At 57.8% G+C, this 15,667-nt stretch overlaps 1 protein-coding gene and 1 long non-coding RNA gene across 2 annotated transcripts; one reads left to right on the top strand and one right to left on the bottom strand.

The window, feature by feature from the left end:
• Window positions 1-48: 48 nt before the first annotated feature.
• Window positions 49-4,440, bottom strand: LOC143173258 (adenylate cyclase type 10-like). The gene is made up of 6 exons (XM_076363472.1): window positions 4,182-4,440; window positions 3,436-3,540; window positions 2,533-2,571; window positions 1,760-1,903; window positions 791-996; window positions 49-123 (listed from the first exon to the last, which is right to left on the bottom strand). The coding sequence occupies exons 1-6, from the start codon at window positions 4,438-4,440 to the stop codon at window positions 49-51; spliced, it is 828 nt and encodes a 275-aa protein (XP_076219587.1).
• A 3,084-nt stretch (window positions 4,441-7,524) lies between these two features.
• LOC143173286 (uncharacterized) lies at window positions 7,525-9,164 on the top strand. The gene is made up of 3 exons (XR_012997516.1): window positions 7,525-7,586; window positions 8,857-8,959; window positions 9,062-9,164. It is a non-coding gene; the product is annotated as an uncharacterized LOC143173286 (long non-coding RNA).
• The last annotated feature ends 6,503 nt before the right edge of the window (window positions 9,165-15,667 follow it).

Raw genomic sequence — 15,667 nt, 5'->3', positions numbered from 1 at the left:
GCAGGGGCTGGCGCTGGAAACGGGGGAGAAAGAGTCTTCTGCGTTTGCTCATGTTGCCACCTCCAGATGCTCGGGGCAGAGCTGTCCCCTGGAAGGAGGAGGCAGCAGCAGCGACTGCCCCAGCTGAGGCACAGGAGGGCCAAAAGCAGGAGTGCTATCCGAAAGGGGGGAGAGGGCGGAGGTGGTTCCTCTCTGGCCCCTGAAGCAGCCAGGCCCCACCTTTCCGGGCAATCACAGAACAAGGTGAAGTTGGCACCCACCTTCCCCTTCCAAGCCGTGGCTCACTGAGCGTTGTACAAGCTTGCGTAAAGCGTCTTGGCATTCTGACCAAGACATCCAATCCATGCCTGTAACCTGGAGACACACAGAATGAAAGCACTGCCACTGGCCTCCCCAGGAGTCCAGGGGACAGAGCCTGCCCTCCACCGTCACTGCCCAGAAAAGGGCACAACAAGCCCACCTGGCTGGATGGGACACAAGTACTTCCTCAGAAGCACCGGAGCTGGGCAGGTATCACCCAAGCATCCCCCAGCTGTCAACAACAGCTCCATGACCCACAGAGGACATTGCTGGTGGGGCCAAAACCCTTCCAGTGCCTCCCGACCCCTCAAACCAAGCGAGCCCAGCCCACCGTTACCCCCGAGATGGAAGGACAAGAGCTTCAGCTGCCTGCCCGCTTTCACAGCTACAGCTCTCTCCACATTCAGCTCCTCGGCCTTCTGACACCTCCCTCATTCATGCCCAGGTCCGGGCCCTCGGAATCGCTCTAGAGGCCGTCCCATCCACCTACCTTCACAGCTCTTTTGCCTGCAAGACGCTTGGTCCTGAGCCGGTGCTGCTCACAGAGCTCCCAGGAGGTGGCTGAGAGGATAACTTCACCTGCATTCGCAAGCTGTTCAGCCTCACAAACTTCACCCAGGGCCTGGCCGCAGATCAAGAAGTACTGCCGCCTCTTGTCTCCGACAGTCAGGAGGCTCATGGACCCTGCAGAGATCCCTGGTGAGAGAGAGAGAGAGAGAGGGAGAAGCAGAACTGACACAGGGAACATTTTGAGCTCTACAGTCCCCAGCATCTCCGCTGGTCAGAAGCTAATCTGAAGCCCAGTGGGGAGACGGGCTTTATGGAAGGGGAGGGCGTCCTCCGTCCTACTCGGGGGGATACTGACACAGGTCCCTGAAACGGGTGTCTAGAAAGAGACAAGCAAAGGTGACATTGACAATGTGTTGAGAGTGCCGGGCATCTTGCCCAGCTGCCTGCCCCAGAAGCCCAGCAAACCAGCGGGCTTGATCACCGCCTGCTCCGTTTACGTGCAGGCAGGTTGGAGCTGTCTGCTTGAGAAAACACAACAGCCTGCCAAAGCCCTTCTCACAGCCGCATGCAAAGCAGTTCCCCTTTGCTCTTTGTGAAAGGCAGGGGAGAATCCAGCAGGGGAAAGGATGCAAAGCCGCCCCCACCTGAAAAAAAGGAAAGGAGAACTACCTCCCGCAGACGTCTGTGCTAAAGCAGGCATTCAAAGACCCTAATACTTGATCTGACACCCGCTCTGCCTTTAAGCTTCCTCTGCATCTGCAAACGCACGCAAAGCCAGCAGTCCTGGTCTCCCATCCCCACTCCGACTACAGCTGGCCCCTTGAATGCTCGCAGGACATGCTTTCCTTTGGCACTAGCCCCAGTAGGGATCCCCGCGTTCCCTGCCCGTGAGAAGCACCCTATGGCACGGGAGAGTGCCACGGATCTGCGCCTGGCACAGCGCCCGTACCTATCTTCAGTTGGACCTTCTGACCCACGTGCGTGTCACGACTCCCACACTTCTTCTGGATCTGCCAGCTACATTGCAGCACCAGGCTGATGGTCTTAGCCAGCTCCTGGGGTCCTGTTCTCCACAGCACCAGCACAGCATCCCCTGGGGAAAGCGAGGGGAAGGTAAAGGCTCTGCTGAGACCTGACTCTCCCCGACCTACGCTCAGTGGCAGGGACAGCAGAAACCGGCCAATGTGCTGAGGAAGATGGGCTTGTGGGAGGGCATGGTCCTCCAGGACGATGGCACCGGGACACCTCTCCTCTCCCGGGCCAGCCACAGCAGCAGCCAGCCGGCAGCGGTGGCACCCCCTGCCCCAAGCGCTCCTCTGCAGCTGCAGCACACCAGGGAATCCTCCCCGCCTCGCAGCCTGGCAGCCCGAGCTCCGCCACCACCAGGGCCTCCCTGCCCCTCACCACCACCCCAACACACACCTTTGGGCTGCGCTTTCTAGGCGGTCTCCTCCTCTCAGCGCTTCTTTGCCCCCACCCCCAGCCCAGGGCCCTACAAGTGGGGGCAGAGTGAGGGGAGCCACAGCCCTTGCCAAAGCCAAACCGCAGGCAGGCCCGGGGGGAAAGAGAAGCCTGGAGAAAGGGCGGGGTGCATGCCTGGCCAGAAAGCTGGCTCAAGGTGCTGCACAGAGCCTCCTGAGAAGGAGAGCAGAGCAAATGGCCGCCACAACAGTTAAATGCTGCAGATGACTAGACGTGGGCATCGTCGTCCTAAGTACGTACCAGCAAACTTCAAGATGTCTCCTCCAAAAATCAGCATCTCTGTGGACAGAGGGAAGGAAAGGAAGAGTCATGTGGACACCTTCTTCCAGAAGCCACGGAGCAAGCCCCTCTGCCCAGAGAGGAGCACTAAGGAGGGAGACTCCGCAACCTCCCTGGGCAACCTGTGCCAGCGCTCAGTCACTCTCACAGTCAAAGCGTTTCCTGACGTACAGAGGGAACCTCCTGTGATTCAGTGCGTGCCCGTGGCGTGGCCTCTGGTCCCGACACTGGGCACCGCTGGAAAGAGCCTGGCTCTGTCCTCTTTGCACCCTCCCTTCAGGTTTTAGGCACATTACTAAGATCCCCCCTGAGCCTTCTCTTCTCTCGGCTAAACGGTCCCAGCTCTCTCAGCCTTTCCTCACAGGAGAGATGCTCCACACCCTTCATCATCCCTGAGGACTCTCTTGCTTTGCTCTACAAGTGCTGCCAAAGGGGTGGCCACAATGTGCTCACGGTCAGCTCGGAAGGGTCAAGATGTGCCCTGTGAAAAGGGGCTCGTGAGGGTCTCGCACACGCACACACACGTCAGTGCCAGCACCCTCAGGTCACTCTCGCGCTGGCACTTGCTGGATGCCCTCAGCCTGCTCTGGGCCCTAACGCATCACTGAGCCGGGTGTTCACGCCAGAGACACAGAGGTGGCTGCTGAGAAAGCGGGTGCCTCCTCAGCCACAGTGGGGAGCAGAAAGGACCTGCGCTGGTCCTGACTCGCCAGGAGACCCTGGCTGCTCTTCCTGTTCCTCCGGGCCACAGAAAGCTCCAGCCCTTCAAAGGAGGCAGGACCAGGCTGCCCAGCAGGTCTGCCTCCACCCTCCATGAGCAGCCTCACGGCCCGATGCCAGACAGTCCTGCAGCATGGCTCTTACCCTCCAAAATGTCACACAGGTAGTAATTGAGGGTTTGCGCCAGCTCATCGGTGCCTCTGTCTGCGCCGCTCCTCTGGATGAATTTCTCCGTCAGAGCAGTGAAACCTGTAACACGGACACCCAGAAGTCAGGAAATGCCCACGTGGGCCAAAGGACCTGGCAGCCAGTTCCACGCTGCCTGGCCCGAGAGCCTGTAGGTCACACCTTCCCATGCCCCGGCTCAGTGCTGGTGGCAGCTGTGGTTGACCACCCAAGATAACCCATCCCGCTCTCTTTGGGCATCCCAGCAGTGACAAGATGGCCACTCTGCCTGAGGGGCAGGGGCGGGGCTCCAAAGGGCCCGGTGTGTCCCAAAACGGCTCGTGTCACCCCACCTGAAATATCTGCAAAGAGCAACACTCCGTGGACAGTCTGACTGTCGCTCTTGGGGGAGACCTCAGCAAGGAGTCTGGGGAGGAAAACTGCTGCTTTCTCCAGGCCTGAGCGGTGATGTTTCCTCTCCCAGGCAGAAGCCATTGTCAGCGCCCTGTGGCACACGGGGTACCTCAGGAGAAGATGGCCGTGCCCCGCTGGGAGGAGGACGAGGACCTCACCGCACAGTGCGAGTTGCACAGTGAGCCCGGGGCCTCTGTGCGGGACGACTGGCCCTCTGCCCTCACGGGAGTGCTCACAGTCACCCAGCAGTGGCCTCCTCTCTAGCTCATCGCTTACCCGTCAGCTGTCCTCAAGCGACACAATCAGCTAACAGTGACATCCTCCATATGTCATCGCCTGCTGAGCAGCTGCCACCGTGACCCAGGCTCCCTCCTTGACGCTGAGCCACCGACTCAGAGGCGGCCAGCGCCACCCCACTTCTTCGAGGACAGTGCCGAAGGGAGGCTCCTGCAGCGACCTGTTGCTGAATTTCCAGCTGCTTCCCCCGTTCCCAAGGACCAGCTGCCGCCGGCACACACAGCTCTTTGCTACCACTGGTCCTTCCCCTGCAGCTACACAGCCTGTCGCCATCTTCCCAGCAGGCTCGCTCCTTTCTTGCTCCCCTGATCCCTCCCCAAGCCCCCCGCTGCCCCAGCTCAGACAGGGGAGCCCTCCAGCTCTCCCATCCCTCCATCCACACAGTGCCTGTCATGGACGGTGGCCTGCCTCTGGCAGAGACAGCGGCTCCTGAGCTGCCCTCTTCCCTGGGCTGTGCGAGAGCTCCAGCACGTGGAGCCAGGCCTCTCATCCCTGGCGGCAGCCGGGGTTTCCCAATGGAAAGGGAGGCCAGGGCACATACCTAGGCTGCCCCACAGCTGCCAGGTGGCAGAGCGGAAGCCATCAGAGAGACCGTGGTGGAGCAGCAATCAAGCCTCACGCAGCTGCACGACCGCGTTCTCGGTTGTGCCGAAGCACTAGGCCCAAGTGCCACCACTCTCCCAGGGCGATGCCAGAGGAGGCAGGGGTCATTCGCAGCGAGTCAGCAGGAGGTGCTGCGCCTCCTGGGACTGGCACGAGAGCTGTGCAGCCTCTCGTGTGGCGAGGAAACCTCCCCGGGCTGGGAACCCTGGCTCACAAACAGCCCTCCTCCACCGGGCTCCACGGTCCCGTCAGCTGTCGCCATGGGCCAGGCAGCGCGCTACCGGAGAAGCACGAGCACTGCCAAGAGCAGGACTGTGAAGGGGAGGAGGGCTACCAGCCAGCACCACCAGGTCCCGCGGAGGCCAAAGCTCTTCTTCTCCCTGTTCAGTCAAAGCAAGGGGTGGATGAGATTGGGTGCCAGGGAGACAGTGATGCTGGGGGGGACAGTGGTCTGCGCAGCCCCCTCAGTGCCCCTCTGACTTGGCCTCTGCCTTGGGAAGTGAATGGGGAAGCGAGCACCAGCCCCGGGAAGGGGCTTCAGGCCAGCCCGTGCCATCCTGCTGCTGACGGCTCACAGCCGAGCACATGATGCTGGAAACCTGCCTGCCGCCTTCTCTCCCTTCCTCAGCACTACAGGAGAGGTTGTCTTCTCGCCTGCATAAGCCTTCCCTGAAAGACCAGTACCAAAAAAGGGTCTTAAAAGCAAGCAGAAGTGACTCGTGCAAAACACTTACACCCGGTGCCTGCCCGTGACATTCCGACACGCACAAAAAAAAGCCAGGAAGGTTTCTGTGTGCCTGCCTGCCCAGCTCTCACACCAGAGAGCTGGGACAGAAGGGCCTGGGAGCTGCTGCTGCAGCAAAAGGAAGGGACAGAGCTCTCTCTTCTGGAGACAGGAGGTGGAGAGGGACCAGGGACGCTTGCTGGGCCATATCTGAAGAGCATGCGGCAGCATGCAGGCGGCCAGCCAACAGTCCCTCCTGTGAGGAGCAGCAAGGGCTAGCTGGTCCCTAGGGGAAGGGGAGCGGGGAGTTGCCCAGCGCAGGCAGTGCCCTCACCACCGGCCTGCACCAAGGCCTACTGTTGCTCCAGCAGTGATGGCCTTTGTTGTCGGGCCTTTCTTTCTGAGGCACGGAAAGAGACGCTGTCTTTCGTTGCTGTGGAGGGCTACTGTTGCTCCAGCAGTGATGGCTACAGCTCTCTTGCAGGTCCCGGTGCGGACTCGTGATTGAAGACGCTTCTGATTTTAGGTCACGTTAAAACCAGAGGCCCTCTAAAACCAGAGGCCCTCTCTGTTGCTCTTGTTCCTCACCACCCACGTACGGTCAGCCAGCGACTGCTGCTCCCTATCTTTCCCCAGCTAAAGGGGAGGAGAAACCTGTATAAAAAGGCAGGGGGTGACAGGAAAAGCCCCAGACGCCGAGGGGACTTGGGACAGCTATCGCCAAAGGTTTTGCCTTGTCTGAACCCGTCGGGGGACTGGAAACAACACGCCCTTCTGCCTAGCATTGCCCCCAAGTCAGCGTCTGCAGCAAAACTCTACAATTACGGTGTATAAGCAGCGCCGCAGACACTGGGGAACAATGTGGGGACACAGCACGCAGGCAGGTCATACATCCGCTCCTCCCTCCCGGCCAGCTGGCAGCACTCCTTCTAGTGGCAGAATTCCTCGGGCTCGTCCCCTCTGGCTGCCTACCAAGGGCTTGGGCATGAGAAGGGTTTGCACCCGGAGGTTACCTTCCGCGCTTCGCACTGAGGCACCTGTAGGTTTGTGGCAGACCTCAAAATTGCGGGCATAGCTGCCGCTGTGCTCACTGAGATGGGCAGGAGCTCACTGGCGAATTCTCCCCTCTGGGCCTCCGTCCTGCTCCCCATCGCCTTTTGCTCTTCCTCCGTCTCCATCCTGGAGGCCATCGCTGTTCTGTCCTTCTCCGCCTCCTTGTCCTCATCCACATCCCTCTGTTTCTCAGTCTCTCTGGATTGTTTCCCATCCTTCTCTTGCTCTCTGTCCCGCTCTCTGTCTCTGCCTCTCCCTTTCTCTCTCCCCTCTGCCCCTCTGTCCTGCTCCCTGCCCCATCTCTCTCACTCCGCTCTCCTCGTGCCTTTTCCCTCTCTCTGACCCCTGGCCCGCTCCCTCACCCTGCCTGTGACAGTCCGTCCCTCTGTCCTCCTTCCTGCCCTTCTTCTTCTCTGTCCCCCTCTCCTGCTGCTTACCACCACTTTTATTCCTGCACCCTCCTGTCCCCTCCCCCTCCATCTCCTCCCCGCTCTATCCCTCTGCCCGCTCCTCACCAGTAGTTTGCCTTTCTCCACTCCCTGCCCAGCTCCCCCTGCTCTCCCCGTCCCTCTGTCCTGCTCCCGTCCCTCTGTCCTGCTCCTGTCCCTCTGTCCGTCTCCCGTCCCTCTCCGGGCACCCCACCGCCCTGCCCCACCCCTCTCTGCCGCTCTGTCCCTCTCTCCTCCTCCTCCCTGCTCCACCAGGGCTCCAGGGCCTGGGCAGCCCCGCGGAGGTGGCAGCCATGGGGCCTGCGGGGGGGCGGGGCCCAGCCGGGGGACGGTGTCCCCGCAGGGTCAGGCAGCAGGAAGGCGTGCCCCGCGGCATGCCGGGAGCTGTAGTCCTGGGGCACGGGGCTGCCGGGCGACCATGTTCCGTCCCGGGGCATGCCGGGAGCTGTAGTCCTGGGGCACGGGGCTGCCGGGCGACCATGTTCCGTCCCGGGGCATGCCGGGAGCTGTCATTCCCCCCGCCTCAGCTTCCCGGCAGCCCTGTTGGTGACGGGAGGTGCAGTCTGTGCTCCAGCAGTGGCCCAGCTGAGGTGAGGGCTGGGGCCACCGGTGAGGTGACCGAGGCCCTTGTGCGGGTGCGGGGATGTCTGCTGCCCGCTGGCTGCCCGGGGATGGTGGGGGGGCTCCAAACTGCCCGGTACGACGGGCTCCCGGTCAGCTGGAGCCGGGCCCAGCCGGGGCAGCCCTGGGAGTGACCCGAGAACTGTGGCGGGGAAGGAGACGGAGACAGACCGCCGCCCCCCCAGGCACAGGCACCGGGCTCCCCGACTCCCAGAGCCGCCCCAGCCCCGCTCGCCCCCTGCAGCTGCCCCGGCCGTCTCTCTGTCCCGCTGCCCGTCACAGTTTGTTTTCTTCCAGTGCTGTCCTGCTCCCCGTTCCTTTTTTCTCTCTCTGTCACTCTGGCCTGCTCCCCGTGTCAATTCTTTAATGCCGCCATCTCAGTCCTGCAGCACATCGCTATTTTTTTTCCCTCTTCCATCCCTTTGTCCTGCTCCCTGCCCCTGTCCCTGTCTCTCTTTCCTTTTGTTCTGCTGCCCATCTCTGTGCTCCAGCCCATTGCCATTTTTTTCCCCCTTCTCGGTCTCCTTGTCCGAATCTGACCCTCTCTTTATTTCTCAGTCCCTTTGTCCTGCTCTCTGTCCTTCTTTGTCACTCTTCACCTGTATGCCCCACTCCCTGTCCCTGTCTTTCTCTATCCCCCCTTCCTTCTGCTTCTCCTTCCCGCCGCCCCCCCATGCCTCTGTCCTGCTCCCCGACCGTACCTTTTCTTCCTCCATCTCTCTGCAGGGCTCCTCATCCCGATTTCTCTTGATTTCTCCATCTCTCTAGCCTTTTCCCTGTACCTGTCTTTCTCTCTCGGCTCCCCTGTCTCCTCTCTCGCCTTATTTTTCTCTTTCTAGTCCTCTGTCCTTCTCCCCATCAGCTTAAACGGAATGAGCAGGTGTCCCTGTGCTCTGGTGTTTACCTTGCATTGCCCTAGGGAAGATGTGTGTTTTTAGGGCTAGGGCTCATTTGGAAGCTGATCTCCTTATGGAGACGGCGGAGCTCGGCATAGTTAAAGCAGAGGTTATTCTCAGCTGGTGCTCTGTGCCTCTTGTTGAAATTTCGAGCAGGCTGTGGGCCTTATTTTGAAGGAAGGTTTCTTGTTCTGCGCTTACTGCTCCTCGGGATGCTGCACAGGAGTGGTGTTGGGGTCTGCAGGGACAGGTGGGACCTGCTGTGATTCCTCGTAAACGTGAACTGGGCTTGTCCTAATGTACTCGAATAAACCAGACTAACTGCATATGGTTTTCTTCGCAGACCCAATTCCAACCAACGTGCTCGGCGCTAATGAACAAGAGACCGTGCGCTACTTTTCCAGACGTCACTGGCTGCAAGTTAGCTGAGCGCATCACTTACTCAGGTAACGGTGCAGTTGGTCTGTGATCAGGGATGCGTACCTGCACGACAGTGCCTTCATGAATGTTCTCTGGTCTTGCCGCTTCAAAGCCCTTCCTTCTTCCAGAAACTTCAAGATGGCATTTCTTATTCTGGGCTTCGGGCTGGAGTTGGACCTACCGTTGAATGGCTGATATAACGGGCTCAATAAAATGTGAATGAGAACCCCGCTTTGTTGTTGTTGTTGTTTTCTAACAGTGTCAGAACTTTGGTAAGCAAGAGGAAGAGTGGTTGAAAGAGTCTGTTCTTTGAGAGTAACGTATTCCCGTGGCGTGCCCATCTTTGCATGGTGAAGGTTTCCTCCCTGCAGTATGGTTTTGCTGGGCTGTGAGGCTGTTTGGGAGTAGCAGAAGTAAGAAGTTTCATCTTTCAAGGTAACGAAGCTGTAGCAAAACTAGCAGGAAAAGCTAGTTTCTTCCTAGAGTGCTGTCTGAGAAAAACAGTAGCAAGTAGAGGCCCTTGCAATTGGCTTTTTTATGCAATCTTCCTACGGAGCTTTTGGTATGGATTGACTTCTGGGAAGTAAGACCTGAGTTCCTGTGCACTCTCATACGCAGTGCTGCCTCCCAAAATAGGCCGGCCCTCTTCCACTTCTGCTCCTTCCACGCTCGTATGGAACAAGGAAATGCAGGAGTGTGCAGATTCAGTAATTTGCTGGCAACGGGTGTTCGCTGGGGAGGCCTGGCGTAAGGCGTGGCCCAACGGGGCCGTGAGGTCTCAGAGCCCGTGGCCGCAGCAGCAGCAGCACGGTGTGAGAGTTGGGGGGCCGTGGTCCTCACCCGCCTCCTCCTCTTCCTCCTCCTGGTGGCCCTGCAAGCCCAGGACACCCAGGCTGCTCTGAGACGAGCACAGGGAGCAGGTAGGCGGGCAGGGGGACAGCACCCAGCCCCAAGCAGTGCGGCGTGGCACCCACCGCACCTCAGCGGGGTGGCAGTGGGGCCAGGGCTAGGGCTGGGTCCGGGAGAGCAGCTGAGCCGGGCTGGGCCAGGCAAGCCAGGCAGGCACCATGGTGCGGGCAGGGGGGGCAGACACCCCGCGGGGAGGTGTGGAGGGTCTGCGGCCACTTTGGGGGTGTTTTCCGGGCAGGCGAGGGGGCCGGGAGCAGTGGTGCGGGGTGAGAGACCTGGGCACTGAGTCCCTGTGGCTTTCAGCCTCGGGGACGTCCCGGAGCGGCGTGCTCAGATGATGTCTGCTCGGGAAAACAGGAGCGTTTCTGCTCTAGTCCTGCAGCCCTGCTCCCCTTGGACGAACTGCAGGTCCCTGGCCCACAGGAACACGCAGGGGTAGCACTGGTGCAGCCTTTCACGGGCTCTTGTCCACGAGAAGCGTAGACAATTGCTTTTTCCTCCAGTTCTTTAGCGTGGGCTTCCTCTGTGCGCATGGAAGCTTCTCTGATCTGTGCTTGATTCCAGATGATGGCATTGGCAGTGCTTATCGAGCTTCTCAGCTGGATCCTGCTTATGGGGAGGCGATCCTTGGGGGCGTCCCAGAGGTAAGTTATCAATGTCTGTCTGCTTGAGGGAATAAACACTTATGTTTCAATAGGTTATTCATGTGCAATTTTACCTAAGATCCTCTTAAGGCCTTCCAAGAGCTTTTTGTGCCTTGCGGGCGTTGCCCAGATGAGTCATGAATATTTCTTTGCCTGAAGACCTGCTAGGTCTCAGAGAAAAGGTCACCCATGTTCCTTTTTAGCTGTGGGAACCAACACCTTGGTATGTGTGCCATGTCATTACCTCACCCCCTTCCAGTCACTGCAGGTGACTCAGGAAGAAGCAGATCAGAACATGCAGTGGAAACTCTCCTCACCTGTGTTTGATTACGTGTGTTTGGTTCCTGCAGTCCTTGTTGATCAAGCCACTCAGTGGAATCCTGTTCCTGAGCCCGGGTGGTATCCCGGAGGTAAGTATTCAGTCTTCATTTGTTACTGGCCTTTTGTCTTTGTTAATATTTGGTTTCTTATTTGTTAATCTTTTGTTGTGATAGTTCAGCCTTCCAGTGGCCAGCAGGCTCTTCTCTACAAGAGTGGTGAATGATCATTTTTTCCTCTGGTGCTCCATGCTCCCGCTGTAGTGTGGGCTTCCTGTTGTGTGGGTGAGAGGTCTCCTGGTAAGAAGGCCCTGAGAGGCCCTGTGTTTGTCCGTCTGGTCCTTGAGGGGTGTTGCACGTGGCCTGGAGACAGTAGTTTGAAAGCTGCCAGGTCCCAGCCAAGAGGTCACAAGGCCCCTCTGAGCTTTGGAAATCTCAGCCTGCATCTGGGTCCCGTGTTGTTGCCTGCCCCGCTTCCAGTCACAGCAGGTCACTAAGGAAGAGGTAGATCACAACACGCAATGGAAGCGTCTTCCATCTCTGCTTGATTAGAGCTGGCCCTGTAGACAACGGCTACTTGACTTCTCAACTTGAGCCTGTCCGTGAGCCTCAGGGCGATCCCACAGGTAAGTCCCTTGAACGAATGAGCACTTACGTTTTAATTTTCTGTTCACGTGAAATTTAACTTACTACTTTCTTGGCTGATGCTCGGGCACGCAGAAGAGCAGAGAGGGAAAGGGTCAGGCTCAGTGATGTGCCCCAGGGGGCTCTGCCTTGTGAAGCTGTCTTTGCCAGCTGCTCCGCCCCTGTGCTGCTTCCAGTGCTGACTGCGAAGCCAGCAGGCATGTTGGGGTTGAGCTTAGAGCTGGTGCGAGCTCCAGGGAGTCCTTTCTCCCGACAGCTCCGTGCCTGGTTAGTGGCCACGGCAGGCACCTGGTAAATGTTTGCAAGATGCTCCTGAGTGGCACGTCGTGGCTTTCTACTTCCTCTGAGAGCTGCCAGCTCAAAGCCCAAATGTCAGGCAGGCGCCTCTGCAGGTGTGAGAGTGTCACACGCCTGCATGTGTGTGCCATGTCATTACGTGACCCCCGTCTATGTTCCGCTATTCAGTTATGACGGTGTAGATCAGAACATGTGATGTTAACTTCTCATGGGTGTTTGGTTGCAGATGTGGCCACAGGGAGGGCTTTTCCAGCTCCTTGGCTGGATCCCGGGCTGGATCCCAGCTGGCAGCCCAAGAGCGAGTAGTCAGTCTTTATTGACTTCACAGAACAAGCACTCCTTTTCAATATTTTGTTCATGTGACATTTGCCCTCATACTTTCTGTTGATGTCCTCGAAGAGGAAAGTATAAAGCTCGTATAGGGAAGTATTCCCAAAAGATATCTCAAGTTCCAAAGGAAATCCTGAAAGACTTGGAGAAAGCAGCCCCTGGTTGGTACGTTTCACGCTGTTAACCGTACGACTTTGGAAGCTGAAGTTTCAGATGCGTTTGTGGACGTGCTGTAGCCTACGCAGCAGGAAGGGATGAGTCAGAGCCTGGCTGCAGTGCCACTTGATTTCACAACTGGAGTGGGCTGGTGAGCCCCAGAGATGGTCCAGCACAGCGTCTGCTACCAGTTGTGGTTCAAGCTGAGTGCCAGGGGCAGCTGCTGCCCCAGTGGTAGCATTACTGGTCAGAGCTGCTTTGTGCAGACGCTGGTCTCCAGGTGTCCGGAACCGGCGTGTGCTGCGTTTGTGTTCAGCTCGTGCACAGCCCGGCTTGCAGCTGGGCAAGTTGAAGGCAGGAATGACATCCCCAGAAATCTTGGCTGCCCTTTCCTAATGTTGGAAATCGGGTGCAGATGCTGATTCTGCAGGCATTTCTGTTTGTGATGGACTTTCAGCCTGCAGACTGATAGCTGTGGTGGCACGAGTATGACTCTTGGTGGTGCTCCCGGAGTGCGTGAGGGACTTGCGGAGGAGCTAATTGCTCACGAGGCATGAGAGGGCCAGCACGCTGCCAGTCGCTGGAGGGGAGAGGGCCCTTGGGCAGTGGAGAGCCTGCGCAGGCAGATTTCAGTGGCTGGGACCGGCAGGCTTTGCCTGCGCTGCAGGCGGGATTGATACCCCGGCTGGGATCAGAGCAGCCCAGGCTTCACAGCCTGGTCCGGCCTCGTTGCTGTCCTTGATGTCTGTGGACTCTCGGTGACACCGCGGGCTCAGGGGCGGGCCGGAGCTGGACACCCAGCTTGAGGCTGGCCTTGGGTGGTTCATTTGGTTAACTCAGTCTTGGGTGGTTTAGCTCCCCGTTTCTAATTACATTTCAGAAAACTTGGCTGTGGTTTTCTTCTTGTTTTGGGGGACAGTGGGCTCTTCACTGCCGCTTGTGAAAGTGCCCGGAAGATGGTTGCAAGAGCTTGGGGTTCAGTCCACCGTGTCTGTCTGTAATCCTTCTTGTGTGATGGAGTTGGCAGGGTGGGATGTGCTTCTCAGAAGGGCTCTTTCCCCAGCTGAACTGGCTGCGGCTTTTTCCCATCCTCTTTGAAGGATGTAATTTAGCATCATTTTGCAGTTTGCCAAAAATGCACTACATGTAACGTGAACAGGAAGGTCCCATGCAATTTCCTGGTTTCCCAGCAGGTCAGGTTTTGCTGTCTGTACTGGTAAAGTGGAAAGCGTCACGTGCTTAATTTTTTCACGATGAATGACACATTGTTTGGACTAGATGCACCCAGGCTTTGTTTTTAAGCTTTATTATTGTCTTTGGAGAGTATCGCCCCCTGAAGGTATCGTGTTCCTGCTGAGGAACGGTTCCTTCTCCTTAAACTGTCCCGCTTTCTTTCTAAAGAGACGGACCGTGAGACCGTGCAGAAGGAGGCCTTTCGGAAGGGAAGCAGTCACACAGTGCCAGTCTCAGATGAAGAAAGAGAGGCAATGCAAGAAACCGGCACGCCAGGTAATTGCTGTCCCGTGGTCACCCGGTATCACCAGTCAGAATCACTGTGTGCCTGCAGGCTCTTCCCCCGGAGCCCGCTCTTGCACATCATGCCAGCAGCCAAAGCTGGAAGTGTTAGTGCAGAGAAGGTGTTGTCAGCGAAGCCAGGAGCTGCTCTCTGAGGACGACTGTTGTCTCTGGCGTGTGGAGGTTTTTGCCAGCAGCGTGCCAGAGAGACAGTCGTAGACCTCTCTGGATGCGGTTAGCGATTGCTCACCTCCCACCACACCCAGTTCCTAGGAATCTGGGAACTTTGCCCTTTTGGGAATGAGGCCATCTGAGGGCTACAGCCCAGCCCTGTGCCGTGCTGTCCCGGGGCCAGCCTTCCCCCAACGTGTGCATCGGGGCTGGGGGTGACGAGCAAGCGGCACCGCAGGAGCCAGGCAATAGCCCGTGGGCTGGATCCCATCTTTCGGCCTCAGAGACGTCCTGGAGGGGAGTGCTTGGGAGATTTCCGCTTGGGAGAACAGGAGCATTTCTGCTCTGTCCCTGCAGTGCTCTCCTTGGATGAACCGCAGCTCCCCAGCACGCAGCCCTGGCCTGCAGCCCGGAGGAACAGCCAGGGGTAGCGCTGGTGCAGCTGCTCACTGGCATGCGGGCTCTTCTCCCCGAGAAGTTTAAACAATCCTTCTAAGGTGCTAAGACACCAGAGCCAGAGGCACCAACCACTGACAAATAAACTCTCCGGGGCATGTGAAGTAGTACCCTGTGAGATTATCTGTAGCGCAGAGCACAGTAACGTGTGGCATTGCCTCTTCTCCTCCTCCAGGGGCGGAGGCTGGGAAAAAGGCTGAGGCTGCTGATCACGAAGAGCTGCGCAAGTACTATATCCCGGGGACTGCAGCAGCCTTGGGTGTGCTGCTGCCTGGGACAGTGGTGTCTTGCATAGTCATTTCACGGCGGAGGAAGAGAGACCCGTGAGTTGGCTTTTCCCCAGAGTGAGTTATTGCTGCAGTTGGCAATGAAGTATTTGCAGTTAGAGTATCCTGGAGTGCCAAGGCAGCTGCTGGCAGTACTCTGCTGAGATTTCTGCTGTACCATTTTTTAACTGGCCTCCTAATTGCTATCAACGAGTAGGCTTTTCTGAAACCCCTTTGTCCAGAAGGACCCAGAGAGATGAAGAAGCACTGGGACAAGCCGATACTGACTCTGCCTGGAAAAGTGACGATCGAGCTAATGATAAAGGCAAAGCAGAGTCAGGAGAAGGAACAAGAAAGGGTGAGATTGCCCAAGAAAATGAGATTTTCAACAACAGCTCCAGCCCATCCCCGTGGACCTTTGCAGCAGAGCTCGCCCAGCTGTACAGGAACGTGAGCGCAGACGCCTCGCCTCTGCCCACTTGTCCCAGCTGCTCTCTCACTGACGATGCCTCTTCACTGGACACCTGGATTTCTCTGGACTCACCTCAGCCTCACCCCTTCCGGCGTCCCTGTTACCAGGACCAACAGGGGTACTGTACGTCAGAAGATGATGCTTTTTTAGAATAAATAATACATTCCAGGTCAGGTTGGACGGGGCTCTGAGCAACCTGATCTAGTTGAAGATGTCCCTGCCCGCGGCAGGGGGGTTGGACTAGATGACCTTTAGAGGTCCCTTCCAACCCTAACTATTCTACGATTCTATGAAATTGTGCGCAAATGTGAAGGATCACCAAGAAGGGGGAGGAAACCACAGCCAGAACTGCAACCGACCCAAATCCAGGAGAACCCCCCCCTGCCCGCGTGGGACATCGGTTTAGAGCAACGAAGATTAACACACCACTGACCATAAGTCTGCACCACCTGCACGGGACAAGCATGTGCTGGTCCTGCACGGGACAAGTACATACCAATTATGTGAGCAATAGTAATTGATTAGCCCACCCCTTCACGTAAGTAATTGGATTGGT

This window comes from Aptenodytes patagonicus, unplaced genomic scaffold (assembly GCF_965638725.1).
Source record: "Aptenodytes patagonicus unplaced genomic scaffold, bAptPat1.pri.cur scaffold_43, whole genome shotgun sequence".
Classification (NCBI taxonomy): domain Eukaryota; kingdom Metazoa; phylum Chordata; class Aves; order Sphenisciformes; family Spheniscidae; genus Aptenodytes; species Aptenodytes patagonicus.
Note: the sequence above shows the minus strand (reverse complement) of the source record. Positions and strands in the feature narration are given on the sequence as shown.

Bases quoted from the DNA above. Each gene is read 5' to 3' on its own strand.
- LOC143173258 (XM_076363472.1), bottom strand. From the start codon at position 4,440: ATGGCGACAGGCTGTGTAGCTGCAGGGGAAGGACCAGTGGTAGCAAAG. The intron at 2,572-3,435 runs GTAAGAGCCATG...CTCTGTCCACAG, and splicing joins CCTGTGTGACATTTTGGAGG to AGATGCTGATTTTTGGAGGA. The intron at 997-1,759 runs GTACGGGCGCTG...CTCTCTCACCAG, and splicing joins GAAGGTCCAACTGAAGATAG to GGATCTCTGCAGGGTCCATG.